A 19,839-nucleotide genomic window follows, 5' to 3' on the forward strand; every position below is an offset into this window, starting at 1 on the left:
CTCGATTTTGTACAATTTTAACTAGTCAACTTGAAAATATAACTACAACATAATTCAAGCAACTCTTTCTTTATTAAACCTCTAGTTAAAGAAAATTCTTTCTAAGTGCACCTGTAGCGGAACTGCAGGACACAGAGGTGAGTGATTCAAGTGACAAGGTTTATTTACAGAGTGGGTGAACACACAGCAAAGGTGGACGACGTGGAAATAGGTGAGTGGTGATTCTTCGTGAGTATGGTGATAGATCGTCAGGATTCTAACAGTCCCTTCTTTCTTTGCAGGTCCGTGGTTAACTGCAGTATCAGAGAGCTCGGGGAAGACGGTGTTCACCAGGAGCTGGATCCTGAGAGCGAAGAGGATGAAGAGGAACAGGGCAGAAGGTAAGTAAGACAGGTAGGGAATTTCAGGTAGTATACCCAGCCAGTAGCTTTGTAAGAGGTCAGTCCTTGTAGTCACAACAGCTTGCAGCATGTTACTTCAAGATCGGACCATCAAGTGAGCTGAGGGAAGTGCTTTTATGAGCGTGGTGATTGAAGATTGATGAGGTGCAGGTGCGGGTGATGATTGAAGACAAACAGGTGACAGTGATGAGTGACGGGGAAGACGAGCCATTCTGTGACATTACCTCCCACTCCCGGACGGCGCGTCCCGCGACGTAACAACAGCAATACCGGGGAGGGGGGGTGGGCGCCCTGGAGGCTGGAGCAGAACCTGGACAGGACAGGGAAGCCTCCAGGGCGGATCAGGAGCCTTAGGAGGCCAGGACAGGACTGGAGACTCGGGAGACCATGGCGGATCCGGAGACTCGGGGAGCCATGGCGGATCAAGAAGCTTGGGCAGCCATGGCGGATCTGGGAGCTTGGGCCGCCACGGTGGATCTGGGAGCTTGGGCCGCCACGGTGGATCAGGGAGCTTGGGCAGCCATGGCAGATCAGGGAGCTTGGGCAGCCATGGCCATATTTTTTGGGAAGCCCAAAGGGAATCATGCAGCCATGAGAAATGAGCCATAGTGGCCCTGACCAATGTCCCTAGCAAGGCCACTATGGCTACCAGGATTACAGGTATATAGCCCCCCCAAAAAATTTCTTTGGGAATGTTCCCCACAAGGGGTCTCACTGGAGGAGCGGGCTCTGTGGGGCGCTCAGAGGGAGCGGGCTCTAGGGGGCGCTCTGGAGGAGCGGGCACTTGAGGGCGCTCTGGAGGAGCGGGCACTTGAGGGCGCACGGGAGGCGCGGAGCTGGACGGGACCAGCGGAGACGCAGGAGGGCGCTCTTGTAGCGCGGACACCTGACGGCTGGGCGGGACCAGCGGGACTTCAGGACGGCTGGACGGGACCAGCGGGAACTCAGGTGGGCACTTGCGAGGTGCAGGAATTGGTGGGCGCAGACGAGGAGCAGGCAATGGAAGGCACTGGCGAGGAGCTGGCACTAGAGGGCGCTTGCGAGGAGCAGGCACTGGAAGGCACTGATGAGAAGACATCTTCTTGTATGTTTCCTATTCCACTGCCCGCGTCACATCTTTGTCAACACAAAAGCACATTCTGTGTGAATGGCATAGAGAGCATCACAAGAGAGCGCTTAATCATGCGGTGGGATCTTCTTCTCTCTTTACTGTTATGGTCAAAGTGTCTAATTCTAGCGTTTGGTAATATTTCTATTCAAAATTGCTATTCCTCGATTTATAAAAAATACATTTGTGGCAAAACATTAAAATCGATAAAATGAATCCATAAAATCTGAAAAATCGGCCAGCCATAGCCCCAGTGTTGCTTATTTTTACTTTATTTAAATTTTGTGTAATTTATTTACTTTATTTTACATCAAGGTGTCTGATCCTCCAGGCTTTATTCATTTTGCTCTTATTCGTTCTGTTTCTTATTCATTTGGTTCCACGGCATTTTTTTTTTTTTTTACTTTTAAACATTTGTAAGTTTGTTATTTTATATTAGGCTTATAGCATATGGTGTATTCGTTTTGTTAATAAAAGTCCCATGTTTATTGCAGAAAATTAGTTGTTGTAAGTTATAGATAAGCAATTGCGGAATTGCGCTATTGAAAGTGAAAGTAAAATGCGCACGGGTATTTATAAGCTATATAAAAGCAAAGGAAAGTGAGGTGGAAGAGAGGGAAAACTCCAACAAACTTTTTAAAACCAAACTGTATTATGCAACTCGCCGACATTGTGTCTGTGGCCAAAATAAAAATGAATTATGCCTCTGTGCAGCGCACACACTCAGAGCCAGGCATATGACGCAGCCGTGCATTTACCAGGCGACCAATGGCAATGCCCGTTCTAGATGGATTGTAAATTAAACCATTACATTACCCATTCTCCGAACAAGCGAGCCAGATTAATGGTTTTGTTTTCAAAGAGAAAAAAAGCATATATAGCTGGACTTGGTCAAGACCAACTACAACATTTGGCGAGTCCAATGACCAAGTCCGAGACAAGTCCGAGTCCAAATACCAACGTGTCCAAGACAAGTCCGAGACGACAGAAAAACGCCTCGAGTCCGGACTCGAGTACTACAGCCATAGTGTTTTGAAATGATAAAACATTAGATTACACAGTCCAAATTAGTGTTTACTATACATCTAGGTCTTGCATAATGTGAGTGAAAATGAATTTGTGTTTTTGGTGTCTGATGGTGTTGACACAAAATAAGCCATGGCAAGCTAAAAATCACATTTTGATAAAAAGAGAAAAGTTGGGAGGTTAAATCAAAGCATAACTCAGTGGCTTATTACAAGACACATAAATGTAGTTTCATTTGTCTGAGTACAAGGATTTATTCCTTCAATATCGCACCGTTTTGTCAAGAATCAGTGTGCTGTCTTTTATTATACCAAAACCTTCAGAATCTCCTGCTGAGACCCACACTTCCAGAGACGGGGGATGATCAGATGGAGATTTCAGTAGTGAACTGAGCGGATAGCAGGTTATGCCATGTATTTTCAGTTTCAAACATCTTCCAGTAGATGGTGATGGAGATATAACACAGTGAAGAGCTGCATTCGAGGCAGATGTGTTGAACGTCCTCCATTCACATACAGTTTTGATGACTTTATTATTGTTCTAAAATGTAAAAAATAATAATAATACAGAATGAACCTGTGTCCAAATGTTTGATTGTTTTGTGTGTGTGAGTGTGTGTGTGTGTGTTCACACATGACACAGCTCACTTCTAACATTGGGCAAGTTGTGTCACTGCCTCATTTATCTTTTTTTACATTTCTTTAGCCCTGTGCTGTAGATAAGTTCTGGTAAATTCAGTTGACAGCAATATAATTAAGTCAGATGTCTGTCTTATTTTTTTTGCCTTAAAGGACAACTTTAGTACAAAATGAAGCAATTTACCCCGCTGCAAGTCAAGGATCATATATATTTAGGGTTTTGTTTTTATATCGTACTCCATCTTCATCAAATAACAGATCCTACTGCATGCAAAGGTGCAGAAAGTTTCATCTTAATAATTTCTATCATTTCTATGTTGTGTATTGTGGTGCAGCGTCAATATTGTGTGTTATTCCCAGACAGACATCCATCAAAGCTAACATGTTTTACAGGAGAACCACCTCTACTGAACACACTCCATATGACACTGACATTCACTGCAGTGGAGTGTATTGAATATGATTGCATTTCACTAAAAACATTGCACTATATAATATCTTTTAAAAAAGGAAAGCTGTGTGAACCTGAATCTGTAATCCACCAGGGTAAAGAACATCACGTGACACCAGATCATCACAGGCTGCAAATATAGTGTGAATCTGAGTCAAGCTGCAAGAATTTTGATTTGTATTTTACAGAGGACAGTTGTGTTGATATACCTTTATGTCTGTCTGTCTTTATGTCGTGGTGTATTTCATCATATGACAATATACTTGATCTTTCCAGAGCTCTCAACTCAATTCATGACACACACACACACAGATATACACACTTGCACATACACACACACACACACACACTCTCTCTCTCTCTCTCTCTCTCTCTATCTCACACACACACACAGAGAGATACACACACTTGCACACACACACAGACACACACTCTCTCTCTCACACACACACTCGCGCGCACATACACACACACACACTCTCTCTCTCTCTCTCTCTCTCTCTCTCTCTATCTCACACACACACACAGAGAGATACACACACTTGCACACACACACAGACACACACTCTCTCTCTCACACACACACTCGCGCGCACATACACACACACACACTCTCTCTCTCTCTCTCTCTCTCTCTCTCTCTATCTCACACACACACACAGAGAGATACACACACTTGCACACACACACACCAGACAGAAGGGATCAAATGGAAAGAGTCTAGTCAGTCATATGAACACTGGACCGGTTTAGTCACAGCAATGAGAAACCTTATTCTAACCTCGACATTTCTCTTTATTTTACATCTGACCAAAGAGGACACTTCAGGTAAAACAAATGACTGAGTCTAAATCCATTTCTTTCTTTCTCTCTTTTTTTTGCTCTACTGCTTCTCTGTTGATGTCAGTTGATCTTTATGTTTGAAATGCAACAGAATAAGCTGTTGTCTTTGATGATCTCAGTACTAATATATTCATAAAATCTGCAGTGGAACAGTGTCATCTGATGTGTTATCATTTATGAACATATGAAAGTGTGATGCACTTTTATATTTTATTAACATCCTTAAATAGTAAAGTTACTGTATTAGAGAAGCGTTCACTATTACAGAGACATTAAAAAGGACAGTTCAACACAAAACTGACCACTCTATCAGCATTTATTCATCAAACCTGTAAGACTTTCTTTCTTCTGTTGAACAAATGATAGTTTTTGCCTTATAATGAAAGTAAATGGGTCTAAAACCACGGTTACACTTTATTTTAATAGTCCACTTTAGACATTCTACTAACTATAAGTAACTTTATTAACTACATGTCTACTAACTCTCAGTAGGGTAGGTTTAGGGTTAGTAGAGTAAGTTGACACATACTTGCAAAGTTTCTGATAGTCAGTATGTTGTATGTTGTGGACCCATCATAATAAAGTGTTAGCAGATATTAAGCAGACAGTCTACTAATACTCTAATGACTGATAGTTGACATGGAGTTGCAAACTTACTTACTGTTAGTAGAATGTCTAAAGTGGACTATCAGAATAAAGTGTTACCTAAATAACTAATAATCAGCATTGCCATGATGCTCTTAATACATTTTAAAAGACGTTTTTAATTAAGAGTGCCATGACAATGCTGTTTTCCCCTTTGGATATTAAGTATAACTGTTTCCAGCCTTGCAGAATTATCTGTGCATCAACACTGGATTACACTGTGTTTCTTTCTTTTTCTTTTTTTCTTTTTTGAAAATGAGATTCAGATTAGAGTGAGAAAATGACAGAATTTTCACTTTAATGTGAATGCATGACATTTAATATTCAATAACAGGCAGGCGTGTTGAGAAACAGTTAGCCTGTCTGACCAGCTTAATGACCAGTTTACATAAACTCCTAATCCAAAAGATCTTATTAAGACATATAAAACTGGTATCAGTTTAGAGACAAAAAAAGCAATATTAACTTCCATTTCAAACGGAGTCACAGGAGCGTAGCTGCAGTCCACACACTTCCTTCTGATAAGGTATAAATAGAAGCAGACCAGGAAGTACAGTCAGCCTCAGCTCTGAATGTGTTCATATCAAAGTGAGCCGGCTGTTCGTTTACAGAACAACCTCCGTTGCTTTCTATTAATAGTGTTTTTTAGATTGTTTCTCATGTTGCAATCAATAAAGCCATTTCTCATTTCTCATTATAAAATATTTCAAATACTATATTAAGCTCCTTAAAATTTGCAAAGAATGTATGTGTGTTGTTTGGTGCTCGCCCATAATTTACTGTCATGAAGGTGTTATAATGAGTGTGTTTTGGTGGATTGTGAGGTGTAGAGAGCAAGTAAAAAGAGCCCACTTGATATTAATTTCTCACCTGATTAAGGGCTGATGTTACATTTAAATGTGAAATGTGAGTGGATAATCTCTGACCTTTCACCTTTCTCAGTGCAAAAGCTGAGTGCCCCAGAAAAGCATTTTCTTGTGCTGATGTGTTCTGACGCTTCAAATGTTGCCTGGAGCCATGGGCTGGAAAGAGTGATCGCCTCTAGACGAGGAAAGCAGGTGTCTTACCTGGACCAAAGCAAACACCAGCTGCTTGAAGATGGCCAACTCTCCATTAAAGACCTGCAGGAATCAGACGCAGGAGAATATTACTGCAACCATCAACTAGTGGCCGATATCACTGTGCTCAAAGGTATTTGAGTCTCGGCACGTCTTTCCAAACTCACACAACTCTTCTGTAGGAATACAAAGAACTCAATTTTGAAAGCATACTGTGACCACAGGTTGTCAAGACCCAAAAAAGACAAAAAATAAAAGTAGTTAATGTGAATCCAGCAATATATTTCAAATCAGCAGAAAAATCATTCTTTCTTTCTTTCTTTCTTTCTTTCCAGGCCATAACTTTACAGTTCCTGAGGGCACAAATGTTTATCTGCCATGTAAGACATCTGATAAAATGAAGCAGAGATGGGCATTCAAACGCACTCCTCAGTCCAGAAAAGAGTTCATCTCCATGCTTTATAAAAACAGCACCATAAAGAAAGAGAGAGCTGATCCAACATTAAGATTCACTCATACCACAGACCACCTGATTATCTCCAATCTCCAGGTGCAGGACTCTGGGCTTTATCTGTGCAACAACAGAGAGATGGCTTTCCTTACGGTGACCACAGGTAGCAATGAGCACAATAACACTGAATATACAATCATTTCTAGTATGATAGGAATTTCCCTAGAGTATTCCTGCAGGAAATTCATAATACCATGCAATAAGAAGGCCTTCCCAAAACATATTTGAACACTTAGGTCAACTAAAATGTCTGAATCCCATTGCATTATTAGTGGAATCTGATTAAACACATGCTGCATGCAATATATTGTTCAATCATGAAACTCTAGATGGCACTGGCTGGTTGTTAATGCAGTCTGCAAACAATGACATCATCACAACATGGCAAGAGCTGATTGGCCTCTGCTGCTTAACTTTTAAATCCTTTGGTTCTGTGTTTGCTGTAAGTCTTGAAACCCTCTGAAATTCTGCATTCATTCATGAGGGAATAGTCATATGAGTGGAAGTAGGCAGGTGCTGAACCTGTGGCTGTTCTATACGCAAGCATCAATGTCTTAAACTCGATGTGAGCTGCAACCGGCAGCCAGTGTAGGAGATAAAGACAGGTGTGACGTGTTGAAGATCAGTCGTGCCGCTCCATTCTGAATCATTTGTAGAGGTTTGATTGTGCATGATGGAAGTCCAGCTAGAAGAGCATTGCAGTAGTTCAGCCTAGAAATGACAAGGGCCTGGATAAGAAGTTGTGCAACATGCTCTGTCAGAAAGATGAAGTTCAAGCAGAGGAACCAGGCTTAGATCATCACATCAGCTGTGCATGTTCCACTAACATATCACAATCAAAGAATGTCTCAATGCAACATATCGTCAAACCTAAAAAAAAATGTCTGTGTATTACCATTCTTTAAAACATCACTTGCTTTGATATCATGTTATCTAATGTATTGACACTGCAGCACGTGACATGAATCCATGCACTGATAGTATTACAATTCTCTGTATACAATATATTTTATTTTCTAGACAGTGTAATGGAATAAGATTGTATGTTTCTTTTTCACAGAATCGGCTGAAATTGAAAACAGCAGTCCAGATATAACTAAATATCGTAAGTTCATTTTAATTTTTCCCATAGTTGCACGAGAAAGTCTGTGAGCTCTTAAGTATTTTCTGTATCTCTGCATAAATTCAACTCATATCGAATCTGAATTTAATTCTATAACTAAACAAAGAGAATCCAGTTAGACAAACATTACACAAATCTACAGGAAAAATAGAGACGTGTAAACATCTATGCTGCAGAAAGTATGTGGACCTCTAGGATTATCAGTTTATTTATAGAGGTAACTGAAGTCCATGGTTTCAGTAAAGAAGATACAACAGGTGAGAGCTGAACAGCTCTGCCTACTGTAATAGTTAAGCTCCCTGCATTGGCTAAAGTTAGTGATGTTCATCAGATAAATGATGAACAGTAACGGTGTATGTGGCAGGATAGCAGTGAGGAAGAGCATTCCTGCACATCTGAAATTTGCCACAAGACTACAGAAACACTGCACTCAGTAATAGGAAGCTTTAAAACGCTGTGAAGACAGTATAATGGTTTGTCCTAGAGCTGGAGCAGGACGCTTTGATAGAGCAATGATTTCTGCATCCTACAAGAGAGTGTCAAGATGCCAGCCTGTAAAAACATCAAAGTGCGTCATGTTTTTGTTTTTATTTGTTTTTAGATTTTCTTTACCATGTTATACTACTTTGACAAACATCTGATCTCAATGTAGCTCAAAGTAAAAAATAAAAAACTCCAGGCTTCATAAACTGCCACTATAGCACTGTACGGTCTGTAAAACATGAATGTGTGTGTTTAGTGACAGTGGCCGTCCTTCTGGCTTTGTGCATACTGGCGATGGTTTGTGTCAGCCTTCTGTCTGTGACTATCTGCTGGAAAAGCAGAAGGAGAAGAAACATTAGAAAAGAAACAGGTGCGTTTGACTTGGACTACATGTTTTGCCCAAATTAAATTAACACACACACACACACACACACACACACAACACACACACACACACACACACACAAATACAAATAAATAAATGATTGATTGATTGATTGATTTTTTTCCCCAGAGCCAACAGACATTGCATCAGGTTTACAATTACAAAGGATGTCAAATGAAGGTAGAGATGGAATAATGCTCTGCTTTGCATTAATATCGTGAGGGTCATCAGGGTATTATGCTGCATTCACGTGCATATAATGACCTTTGATGAAAACATATCTACATAATGCTGTTAAAATAATCTTGAAAGCATGCAACGCAGTGCATGTGTACTAATGCTGCACTCACGTGCTATCGGAATGATCGTATACACGAGCTTCCTAGTCAGAAATTGGACATGAACGGCCTTAGAGAGGCCTTATATGGCCAATTTAGGAAACTCGTATTTACGATCATTCCGATAGCACGTGAGTGCAGCATTAGTACACATGCACTGCGTTGCATGCTTTCAAGATTATTTTAACAGCATTATGTAGATATGTTTTCATCAAAGGTCATCATAACGTCATTTGGTTTACTTCAAACAGTGATCTTGTGTTGTTTATCAGGCCCCTGGATGTTGGACACTCATGAGGATGCAGTGAGTTTTTTCTCCACCAATCAACAGCCAAAGATACTTGTAGTTTTTGAACAATGAAAATGTTTACTTCAAAATGACAACAGTTTGATGTTTCTCTAAGAAATGATGAGTTAGCACTTTATTTTACAGTCCTGTTACTCATGAACATACTATGTACTTATTATAGTAATTACAATAACTAGGTAATAACTAGGTACTAACCTTGAACCTACCCCTACCCCATGTAGTTACATAATTTTACCAGTACTTTCTGAGGTTGGTACACTTTAAGTACATGTAAGTGCATGTACTGTAAAATAAAGTGCAACCAATAATGCTATTATAATAAAGATGCAAATATGGCTGGAGTAATCTATATTAGCTGTGCTAATGTGTGTGTGTGTGTGTGTGTGTGTGTTCAGGGGGAAATCCAGTACGCGTCTCTGGGTGAGCAGCACTGGAGACAGACAGACAGACAGCGGAGCAGCAGACAGCATGTCATTTACTCCACACTGATCACATCATGAAAACAACACATTCATTTACACCGAATATGTACAGTCAATATGAATCATGTTAACTGATATGTAAATATAAACTGAATACACTTAAAAACACCTTATATAGAACTGAAATCACTATTTTAGCTTTATTTGTCATCCTACAAAACCTAGCTTATATATAATCAAACAGATGAAAAAGAAACCATAGAATATAGCAGGCATAATATAGTAATATAGCACATGTAATATACACTACCATTCAATATGTATACACAACAAATATACTATAAATTGGTGACAGTAAATACTTTTATAATGTTACAAATTTTTCTATTTTAATAAATGTTGTTCTCTTGAAATTTCTATATAAAGAATCCTGGTACAATAAATTATTATCCTGAAAATATATTTTTTTAAGTTTTAAAATATTGCAATAATATTTGACATTATTTATTGTATTTAAAGGGGACATCGGATGCCCATTTTCCACAAGTTGATATGATTCTTTAGGGTTTTAATGAAAAGTCTATAACACACTTTGGTTAAACTTCATCAGTGGTAGTGTAAATAACACCCTTTTTACCCTGTTAAAAACAGCTCTGTTCACTGCCACCCGTTTCGGTGCATGTTCCTTTAAATGCTAATGAGCTCTGCTCGCCCTGCCCCTCTCCCTCCATGGGGTGACGAGCAGGACTGTAATCTTTGGCCGCGAAACTGGCTAACTAGCACGTTATTAGGAAGGCACATTATTCTGGATCACGAATGATTCGCATGAACATAGATGCCTTTAGGTAGATCAGGGATCGGCACATTCCCTTCAAAACAAAAGTAATGTTAATCCTCTGTGTCTTCAGTGGCTCAGATGTTGGGAGTAAATGATGACTGCTGTATTCATTATTCCATCCAACAACAGAACACCTCAATCGCTTAATCGGAGACATCTTGTCTTCCCCTGCACCGGAGCTGACACAATGGCGGACAGCTCTCAGATCACTCAGGGCGGGTCTAAGGTAAGACGGCCTTGTCAATCAACTATCGTGGGAGCGGCCTGAGCAGAACTACGTCATTCTGACAGGAATCTCAGAACAGCCTGATTTGAGAAAGAGGATTTTATAATAGGGATTTAAAAAAAAAAAAACACTGGGTGGATATTTATCATTACAGGATGGATGTGTACACACACTTCCAACACACATTTATGTTCAAGCAACATGTAAAGTGAATTTTGCATCCGATGACCCCTTTAAACCAACTAAATGTAGTCTCGGTGAGCAAAATAGACTTCTTTCAAAAACATTAAAAATCATTCCATAAAAATCATGGCATAAGTTCAGAGTATAGGTGTAGGTATAGTAGACTTCTTAAACTCTCTGCTAATGTGAAGCTGATCAAATGCAGTGAAATCAGGACATGTGGTTGTTTATAGCTGCGTATATCACGTTAACTGGAGCAGGAGCCGCGGCTCTGGACTGCCTGAGGAACCGGAGACTGGAGTACTGTACTTGTGCTGCCTGGAAAACAACAGCATCCCTGCATTAATAAATCAATATTAATGTCACTCTCAGAGCACAAAACAACACAAAATACCAACTACACAGACAAACAGGAGAACAAAGGTTACTTTCTTAGTTCTGCCACATTATGGTATTCGTATCAGTTTTTACATTGTTCCTGCATCATATTCTGAGTTTGTTGTTTTCTAATGGCAATGTCTCATGTTTTTGTGCATGTTTTAGAATTTTCTGAGTTAGGCCATTCTTATGCTACTTTCTTGCATATATGCCATTTTTTTTCAAAGAATCCAAGTCCATCCCACCTTGACATTTGAGTTTTCAGTCATGCAGCTGATGCAAGAGACCCTGGAAAAACCTAAAAGAAAAACACATTAAAAAAATTATCCACAACGCTGTGTGGTGTAACCTGCATTTCAATCAGGTTTGATTTGGAGCTTCATGCTGTTTTAAAGGGGTCATGAACTGAGAAATCTAAATTTATTTGATATTTTGATATATAAGAGGTTGCTGTTCTATAAAAACATTCTGCAAGTTTCAGAACCTAAAACTTTCTTGTTAGTCTAAAAACACAGCTTATATTAAAGGCGGTCTGCCAAAACAACAGTTTGTGGAATGTTCCACTCTATGATGTAATATTGTAGATAAGCACTGCCTCCACATAAGAAGATCAACGCCTGCTTCTACATCGCTGCCTGTTTAGCCCTGCCCATCGTTACCTGTTTGGTTCCACCCACTGATTCTACATCACTGCCTGTTAATCCCCGCCCACCGATTCTACCTCACTGCGTACATCACTGTTTCTTTAGCCCCGCCCACCGATTCTTCATCACTGTCTGTTTAGCTCCGCCCATCGATTCTACCTCACTGCCTACATCACTGTTTCTTTAGCCCCACCCATTGATTCTACATCGCTGCCTGTTTAGACCCACCCACCGATTCTACCTCACTGCCTACATCACTCTTTCTTTAGCCCAGCCCACCGATTCTACATCATTAGGTGCGTTCGACTTGAAGCACGGCTACAGACGGTGGTCAACGAGAGTAGCCACTTGCAGTCAGGGGCGGAGTTGAAAACGGAGTCGTCAAGTCGGACACTTCGGGGCTCTCGTAGTTTGCTGCATCTACCTCAGTCATGGCAGATCACGTGGCGTTTGCTTGCTTTATTGCAGACGAACTGGAAGCTATAGAAATGTCGTTATTGTTGTATGAAATTGAGCACAATGAGCAACGAAAGTGAGTAAAGGTTCAATGTAATAAATATTGTTTTAATAAACCTTTAAGATGTATGTAATATTTTGAAAGGGTGTCATCACAACAGAAACAAGTTTTAAGTAAATAAACAGAACATATTGAAAATTTGACTTGTGCAGTATGATTCATTATGTGTGTTTTTGCTATACTGCAACTTAATAAAAATAATCTATGAAGATAATAATTGTATGTACTAAATGTGGTTTTCATTACAGATAAAAGAATTAGGATGTTACATATTTGTTTACTTATTTGACTATTTCTCCAGTTAGGTAAGCACATTTTAGTAAGACAAAACACCATGAACATTCATACGTGAACACCATGAACAGGCCTACGGATAAGCCCAATTTATTTGCCTTTCTATTATGATTTATACCAGCTTATGAAAGTGATCTGAATGTTGTATTAAGTTGACATCCAGCCAGAGTTGTTGGCAGTAATCACATGCAAGTGAAGATGGATGAACCCAGCAACTAGACAATTAGTAGCCTATCAATCAGAATCCATGATGACCACATTATATTAAAAGTCTGTAAGATTGACATTTGATTTATTCCATAAAAAAAAATGATTATCTAAATAGGTTATGCAGCTTAATACTGTAAAGGGTCTGTATGAAAAAGGTCCAAAATAAACCTATGCACAAAACCTATATAAACAAATTAACAAAAAAGTGATTGCAGTAAAAATAATTGTAATCTTTTAATAAACATGATTTACGAGATGAAGATGACATGAAAAGTTAATTTATTTTTATTTTTTTGAAAGTCCATATATGAGCATTAGTGGGACTGAAGTTGTCAGAATAAACCCGAAATACACGTGGTTGTTGTCATGTGGTGAATTTGGCCAATCGTGAAACAGCTGTGTCGTCATCAGTGCTCCCGCAGTCGCTCTGGAGAAATTGCGCCGGCTGAGTCAGCCGTCTGCTCTCGAAACGCTATCGCGGTACTTTGATGCCACACGTGACAGTGACGTGTGGTCGGCGCCGGTTCAAGTCGGACTAAATTTCTAACCGGCATGCACTGCTTCAAGTCAGCCGCCGATCGGTCTGCTAAGTGCTGCATGAAGTCGAACGCACCTATTGTCTGATTAGCCCCACCCACCAATTCTACATCATTGTCTGATTAGCCCCGCCCACCGATTCTACATCATTGCCTGTTTAGCCACGCCCACTGATTCTACTTCACTGCCTACATCCCTGTCTGTTTAGCCCCACCCACTGATTCTACATCACTGTCACGCCCCGGCCACCGATTTGCACACGTACTGTAAATAATGAGAAATTAAGGCGATCACGCAGGTCTACGCAGAAATCAAATGATAAAGATGCTCTGAAGACAACAAGATGCTGTGGAAAAACAGTCATTGCCTGCCTTTTGATCCCAATGTTCAAACAGATTGTTTGATATGAGTATTTATGTGTTTTTGACTTAAATCACAGTCCATCTGTGAGGAATGTAGGTGGTCAATCATACACAACTATTAGCCAATCACAGCAGGGGGCGTTTACTTCAGAGTCTACAATCCTCTACACGCCTATTCAAACAGAGCCTTCTGATGAGGGGGTTAACAACAGGACAGAAAACAGACTATTACTTCTAAATTATGATTTTGATGTAAAATTATTGGACTATGATATAAAATTATATGATTTTGATGTAAAATAAGTGGACCTATAAGAGAACAGTGCAGAAAAAGAACCGTGCAGAAAAAATAAGAGAACATAAGAGAACAGTGCAAAAAAAAAAAACAGAGGCAGAGACCCTTTAAGGGCAGAGAGTTCTCTGTTTCTCACCTTGCCTGTAACAGAGCACACTCACGCAGAGAAAACAGCAAAACCCACATACGACACAAGCACAGATCAAGAGCGTCCTGCAGCCCACACTGTCTGATGAGCGCTGTGGTTCACCGTCTGAAACACGAAACCAAACCTGTCACCAAACAAACCAGAGGAAAGAGCAGCAGTTTCACTGGAACAGATGAGAGTCACATTTAGTTCCCATTTGGCTGGAAGTCTTAATATGACGGTACTATTCTTACAGATTGCTTTGATGTTATCCCCTATATCTGAACCATGCTGATGAATGAAGTGATCCACTAAAACACAGAGCACCTTTACGGCTTCCTGCTCTGACATCATAGCACTCTCGTTTAGAATTATAGCATAATTAATATAATATAAAATCATGATGTTTTGGCCGATCTGAAGAGCACTAACCTGCAAATGTGAGTCTGACAGCAGTCCCGAAGCGCAGTGTCTTTGCACTGACACCAAGAGCGCAGTAATACAGCCCCAGATCCGACTCTCTGACCCCAGCGATCACCAGGCTGACCGAGTCAAGCCCCCTGCCTGCTTCCAGCCCAAAGTGACTTCCATTCTCATTATAGTAAGTAATGAAATCTTTTCTTGGAAGGTTTCCTCTTGCTGCAGATATGAGTAAAGTAATCTTCTCAGAGTTCAATCGATACCATGCCAACTCATAGCTGGAGTTCAGGTAACAGGGCAGAGTAACATTCTGCTCCAGCTGAACGCTCATATTCACCGTGGCTGCACACATAAGACACTGTGTGCTGATGCCTAGGAAAGACAATATGTATAAGTACACAAATGCACAAGTTCTCTAAATCAGTTGTTATAACTAGGAAACCACACACACACACTATATATATATATATATATATATATATATATATATATATATATATATATATATATATATATATATACACATACATATAGTTCAGTCATGAAACTCTAGATGGTCCAGGCTGACAGGTTGTGAATGTAACTGATGATATTCAGAGAGTGAAACAACTTGGCACAAGCTGATTGGTTCATGCTGCATATGCAGCCAATGAGCTTACTGCCTTGCATTTATATGGCTGGCTAGTATTCACTTGAGATTCCTGCAGCACGCTTTCATAGTTTCTCTGAAGCCCTCCACCTTTCCCAGCTCCACCTGTATAGATCTTCTACGGGTTATTTTATGCTATTTGTGCAGCAGCAGTATGTCTTAAATACTGACAGCACGGTATCGCTGTATGCATTGGCAGTAGCAAGATCCTGTACTTGCCTGCAGCAGCAGCAATAAACTACAACTACAGCTATAATCAACAGCAGCAACTCAGCAGCAGTGTAGCAGATCTATTCCACCAAGACCAAGTATATTACAAATACATTGTCATATCCATCACCATGCTAAAATCTTCAGAGAGTTGTCATGATATATATATATACTGTACATTAGTGCTGTCAAACGATTAATTACGATCAATCGCATCCAAAATAAAAGTTTTTGTTTACATAATATATGTATGTGTACTGTGTATATTTATTATGTATATATAAATACACTCGCATACAGGTATGTAAAATATTTGCATTTATACATTTATATATTCATATTCTTATATTTTATATTATATATAAATATATTTAATATATAAACATAAATATATTTTTCGTTTGACAGCACTGATTTCTATCGTAGTCAACATTTGAAGTGGATCAAAACCTTTCATCAAAGTTGTCCTAAAACCAAAATGCGTTCTTGTCTTAGGACAACTTTGATATATATATATATATATATATATATACACTATATACATAAATATGTTTACATTTAGTCATTTACAAAGCTTACAAATGAGGACAATAGAAGCAATCAAAACCAACAAAAGAGCAATGATATGCAAGTACTATGACAAGTATCAGTTAGCTTAACACTGTAGCAATGTTTTTATTTTATTTTTTTATTATTATATAATAAATAAAAGAAAACAAAGGGAATAGAAAAAGAACAGAGAAAGCTAGTGTTAGAGGCCTTTTTAAAGAAAACAAACAGTTAGAAAACAAATAGTTTTTTGTTGTTGTTATTATAGGCCTATAATAAAACAACAACAACAACAAAACAAATAGAATAGAAAAATAAAAATATATATTTTTTAAGAAAACAAATAGAGTTCAAGTCTTAAAGGGTAAAGTGTTTATATATATATATATATATATATATATATATAAAGACAACAAACAGATAAACTATATTTAGAATAGAGAGAGTTAGAGGGTCAAATAAAGATGGAAGAGATGTGTTTTTAGCCGTTTATATAGAGATCAATTTATGGATGCATACTCACTGACTAAAAGGATAAGTTTGAAAATGCTCATGTTCCAGTCTGTTTGTCAGGTGCAGCTCTGAGACGTGGGAGCAGGGGGTCTTACTTATAAATGCTTAAGTTTGCTAACTCAGCAGGACAGGCTTTCACTTATAAACCACAGTTCTGCACATTTTCACGGCTGTAATGTTGGTGTTAACTGAAAAGGGAAAAATCTGTTTGTTGCTGCATAGCACCACACTTAAGTTTCATTTCTGAGGAATAAGGAAACTGTCTGTGTTCATGCCCGCCTCCGTCAGCATGAGCATATGTGCTCCAGTCTCACAATCCACTAACACACATCAATGATGCAAATATACGACAGACATCCCATGCTTTCTCACAATGCTTTTGTCTTTCCTGCTCACTAGACATTTAAATTAGGATTTTATCCAAAGCAGCTGATAATACATCCAAGGTCTGCAGTACATGTGCATGTGTGTGTTCCCTGAGAAATGAACTCGTGACTCATTTTTGATTCTACACTATACCTGTTCAAATACAGCAGCAAGCAGGAACTGGACAACTGCGAGAAAATAAAGTTTCAGTTTTATTTATTTTGCATGTCAGCGAGCGCTGAAACGACTGAAACAGGATTCTGAAACTGATCACTTCATGAGCTTCTTCTCGAGTTCCTGTGTCTTCAGTGCGGTTTGACTGTATTGTATGATCTCTGTTGGTCAGTGCTATAGTTTGGGCATTGTTGAGTTTGTTTATAATGCTTTCTGAGTCACTTGTTCATCTCTAGCTTTTTCTTCTACTGTAGGTTTCTCTTCTTTTCTTCTCTTCTCTGGATGTCATCAAGACTACATCTTAGTTTCTGATTTGTGGAGAGAAGAATTTTCATGAGAACAGAAACACCTTATTATAGTTTTTCCTTAAACAAATGTACAGAAAATGTCATTGCTCCCAAAACAATTAACACAGCCAAGTACCTTAGACAAACGTCTCAGCTTTACTGCATACTGAACCCAGATTGAAAATACTCATTAAAAACAGCACACTATTGAAAATGCGTGCTTATAATAAAGTCGTTCAATGAGGAGATTTGTTAAAGGAATAGTTCACCAAAAAATGAAAATGTGCCAAAAATGCCCTCACTCTCAGAGTTTGTTTTTCATCAGATTTGGAGAAATGTGTCATCAGTCAACTCAGAGGTGGAGTCATAAAACAAAACACAATGCCTTCATTCTGTCCTTCTCAATTTTTTGTGGGTGGAAATGGGTCCAAATATAGCATTTTTATTTTTTTAAAGAGAGTTAATCAGACACGCAAGCAACGTGCTCCATTCTTTGTCAATGAAACATTTGCACACAAGCTCATTCCCCAAACAATCTCTTGAAGTTACAGATGATTCTTCACTTTCAAATGATGTTCTAAATTAAATGAAGACACTGCAAAAGCACTGGAACAAACATACGCGCTTGTCAACATACAACGGCCTAAATTGCAAGGCTGTGATGATTCTGGCTCCATAGCAGGAGTCTTGTGAAACTGTCCAAATGGTTGGTGTGCTAGACAGGTTATAGTTTATTGTCAGGAAGGATCCTTTATCTTGGAAAGGTCTAACAATGCAGTTCCAAGTGTTGCTTGTAGAGCCAGAATAGCAAGTGCAAGATTTATTTGCTCTGAATGATGGGTAAGAAGAACTTTCAAGCATGTTTTTGGCAAAGACTATGTCTGGATCAGTTTTAGAACCATGATCAAAGCATAGACAGAAAGCTGGAGAATTCCCTCAATGGCAGGAAAAAAAGGTTATTCAGAATCAGAATCAGAATGAGCTTTATTGGCCAAGTATGTTTACACATACAAGGAATTTGTTATAGTGACAGAAGCTCTACAGTGCAACAGAAAGACAGCAACAGGACAGGACACATGTAATGAAACAAAATAACAAGAAATAGCCAATAACCAATGTACAAAGCAGCAAAAAAATAAAAAATACACAATATATAATATATAATATAGGTGACTATGTATGTACAGGTCAAGTATGTGCAAATTAGAAATGAGAAAATAAAAATAAAATAAGTGAGTGTGGTGAATGGATAATGAATTAGTTGTGTGTTCTACGTTTATTTATTGAGTGTTCATGAGATGGATTGCCTGAGGGAAGAAACTGTTCCTGTGTCTGGTCGTTCTGGTGCTCAGAGCTCTGTAGCGTCGACCAGACGGTAACAGTTCAAAGAGGGAGTGTGCTGGATGTGAGGGGTCCAGAGTGATTTTACCAGCCCTTTTGTTCACTCTGGATAAGTACAGTTCTTGGAGAGTGGGGAGGGCTGTACCAATGATTCGCTCAGCAGTCCGGACTACCCTCCGTAGTCTTCTGAGGTCAGATTTGGTAGCTGAGCTGAACCAGACAGTTATTGAGGTGCAGAGGATGGATTCAATGATGGCAGAGTAGAACTGTTTCAGCAGCTCCTGTGGCAGGTTGAACTTCCTCAGCTGGCGAAGAAAGTACAACCTCTGCTGGGCCTTCCTGACAATGGAGTCTATGTGAATATCCCACTTCAGGTCCTGAGAGATGGTGGTGCCCAGGAATCTGAATGACTCCACTGCAGTCACAGTGCTGTTCATGATGGTGAGTGGGGGGAGAGCAGGGGGGTTTCTCCTGAAGTCCACGATCATCTCCACAGTTTTGAGCGTGTTAAGCTCCAGGTTGTTGAGACTGCACCAGACAGCCAGCTCCTTAACCTCCTGTCTGTAAGCAGACTCGTCACCGTCCTGGATGAGGCCGATCAGTGTGGTGTCGTCTGTGAACTTCAGGAGCTTGACAGAGGGGTCTTTAGATGTGCAGTCGTTGGTGTAGAGGGAGAAGAGCAGTGGGGAGAGAACGCAGCCCTTAGGAGCTCCAGTGCTGATGGTGCGAGTGCTGGATGTGAATTTGCCAAGCTTTACTAACTGCTGTCTGTCTGTCAGGAAGCTGTTGATCCACTGGCAGACGGAGGTGGGGACGGAGAGCTGGGTTAGTTTATTTTGAAGGGTTTCCGGGATAATGGTGTAAAAAACAGAGCTGAAGTCCACAAACAGGATCCTCACATAAGTCCCTGGTCTGTCCAGATGCTGTAGGATGAAGTGCAGTCCCATGTTGACTGCATCATCCACAGGCCTGTTTGC

At 39.6% G+C, this 19,839-nt stretch overlaps 2 protein-coding genes across 3 annotated transcripts; one reads left to right on the plus strand and one right to left on the minus strand.

Annotated features, from left to right (window-relative positions):
- The first annotated feature begins 4,053 nt into the window (after positions 1-4,053).
- LOC306885355 (uncharacterized protein) lies at positions 4,054-10,196 on the plus strand. 2 transcript variants are annotated; one of them, XM_079441812.1, is made up of 8 exons: positions 4,054-4,452; positions 6,055-6,303; positions 6,506-6,784; positions 7,742-7,786; positions 8,544-8,657; positions 8,802-8,852; positions 9,283-9,314; positions 9,716-10,196. In XM_079441812.1, the coding sequence occupies exons 1-8, from the start codon at positions 4,386-4,388 to the stop codon at positions 9,818-9,820; spliced, it is 942 nt and encodes a 313-aa protein (XP_079297938.1). In that variant the 5' UTR covers positions 4,054-4,385; the 3' UTR covers positions 9,821-10,196. The 2 variants fall into 2 exon arrangements, with proteins under 2 accessions (XP_079297938.1, XP_079297937.1); XM_079441811.1 differs by having other exon boundaries at positions 4,300-4,452; positions 9,262-9,314; positions 9,716-10,161.
- On the minus strand, positions 9,778-16,764 carry LOC306885358 (uncharacterized protein). Its single transcript, XM_079441816.1, has 5 exons — positions 16,705-16,764; positions 14,786-15,145; positions 14,363-14,479; positions 11,613-11,665; positions 9,778-11,307 (listed from the first exon to the last, which is right to left on the minus strand). The coding sequence occupies exons 1-5, from the start codon at positions 16,733-16,735 to the stop codon at positions 11,200-11,202; spliced, it is 669 nt and encodes a 222-aa protein (XP_079297942.1). The 5' UTR covers positions 16,736-16,764; the 3' UTR covers positions 9,778-11,199.
- Between the last annotated feature and the right edge of the window lie 3,075 nt (positions 16,765-19,839).

The sequence above is a fragment of the Barbus barbus genome (genome assembly GCF_936440315.1).
Source record: "Barbus barbus genome assembly, chromosome: 19".
Taxonomy (NCBI): domain Eukaryota; kingdom Metazoa; phylum Chordata; class Actinopteri; order Cypriniformes; family Cyprinidae; genus Barbus; species Barbus barbus.

What these genes read in the sequence shown, in the direction of transcription:
- LOC306885355 (XM_079441811.1), top strand. Translation starts at nt 4,386, where the DNA reads ATGAGAAACCTTATTCTAACCTCGACATTTCTCTTTATTTTACATCTG. An exon ending in GACCAAAGAGGACACTTCAG is followed by an intron (nt 4,453 to 6,054) that starts GTAAAACAAATG and finishes CACCTTTCTCAG; the next exon opens with TGCAAAAGCTGAGTGCCCCA. An exon ending in ACAAAGGATGTCAAATGAAG is followed by an intron (nt 8,853 to 9,261) that starts GTAGAGATGGAA and finishes TACTTCAAACAG; the next exon opens with TGATCTTGTGTTGTTTATCA.
- LOC306885358 (XM_079441816.1), bottom strand. Translation starts at nt 16,735, where the DNA reads ATGAGCATTTTCAAACTTATCCTTTTAGTCA. An exon ending in CAAACTTATCCTTTTAGTCA is followed by an intron (nt 15,146 to 16,704) that starts GTGAGTATGCAT and finishes TGTCTTTCCTAG; the next exon opens with GCATCAGCACACAGTGTCTT. An exon ending in TGTGCTCTGTTACAGGCAAG is followed by an intron (nt 11,666 to 14,362) that starts GTGAGAAACAGA and finishes TTTTTCTTTTAG; the next exon opens with GTTTTTCCAGGGTCTCTTGC.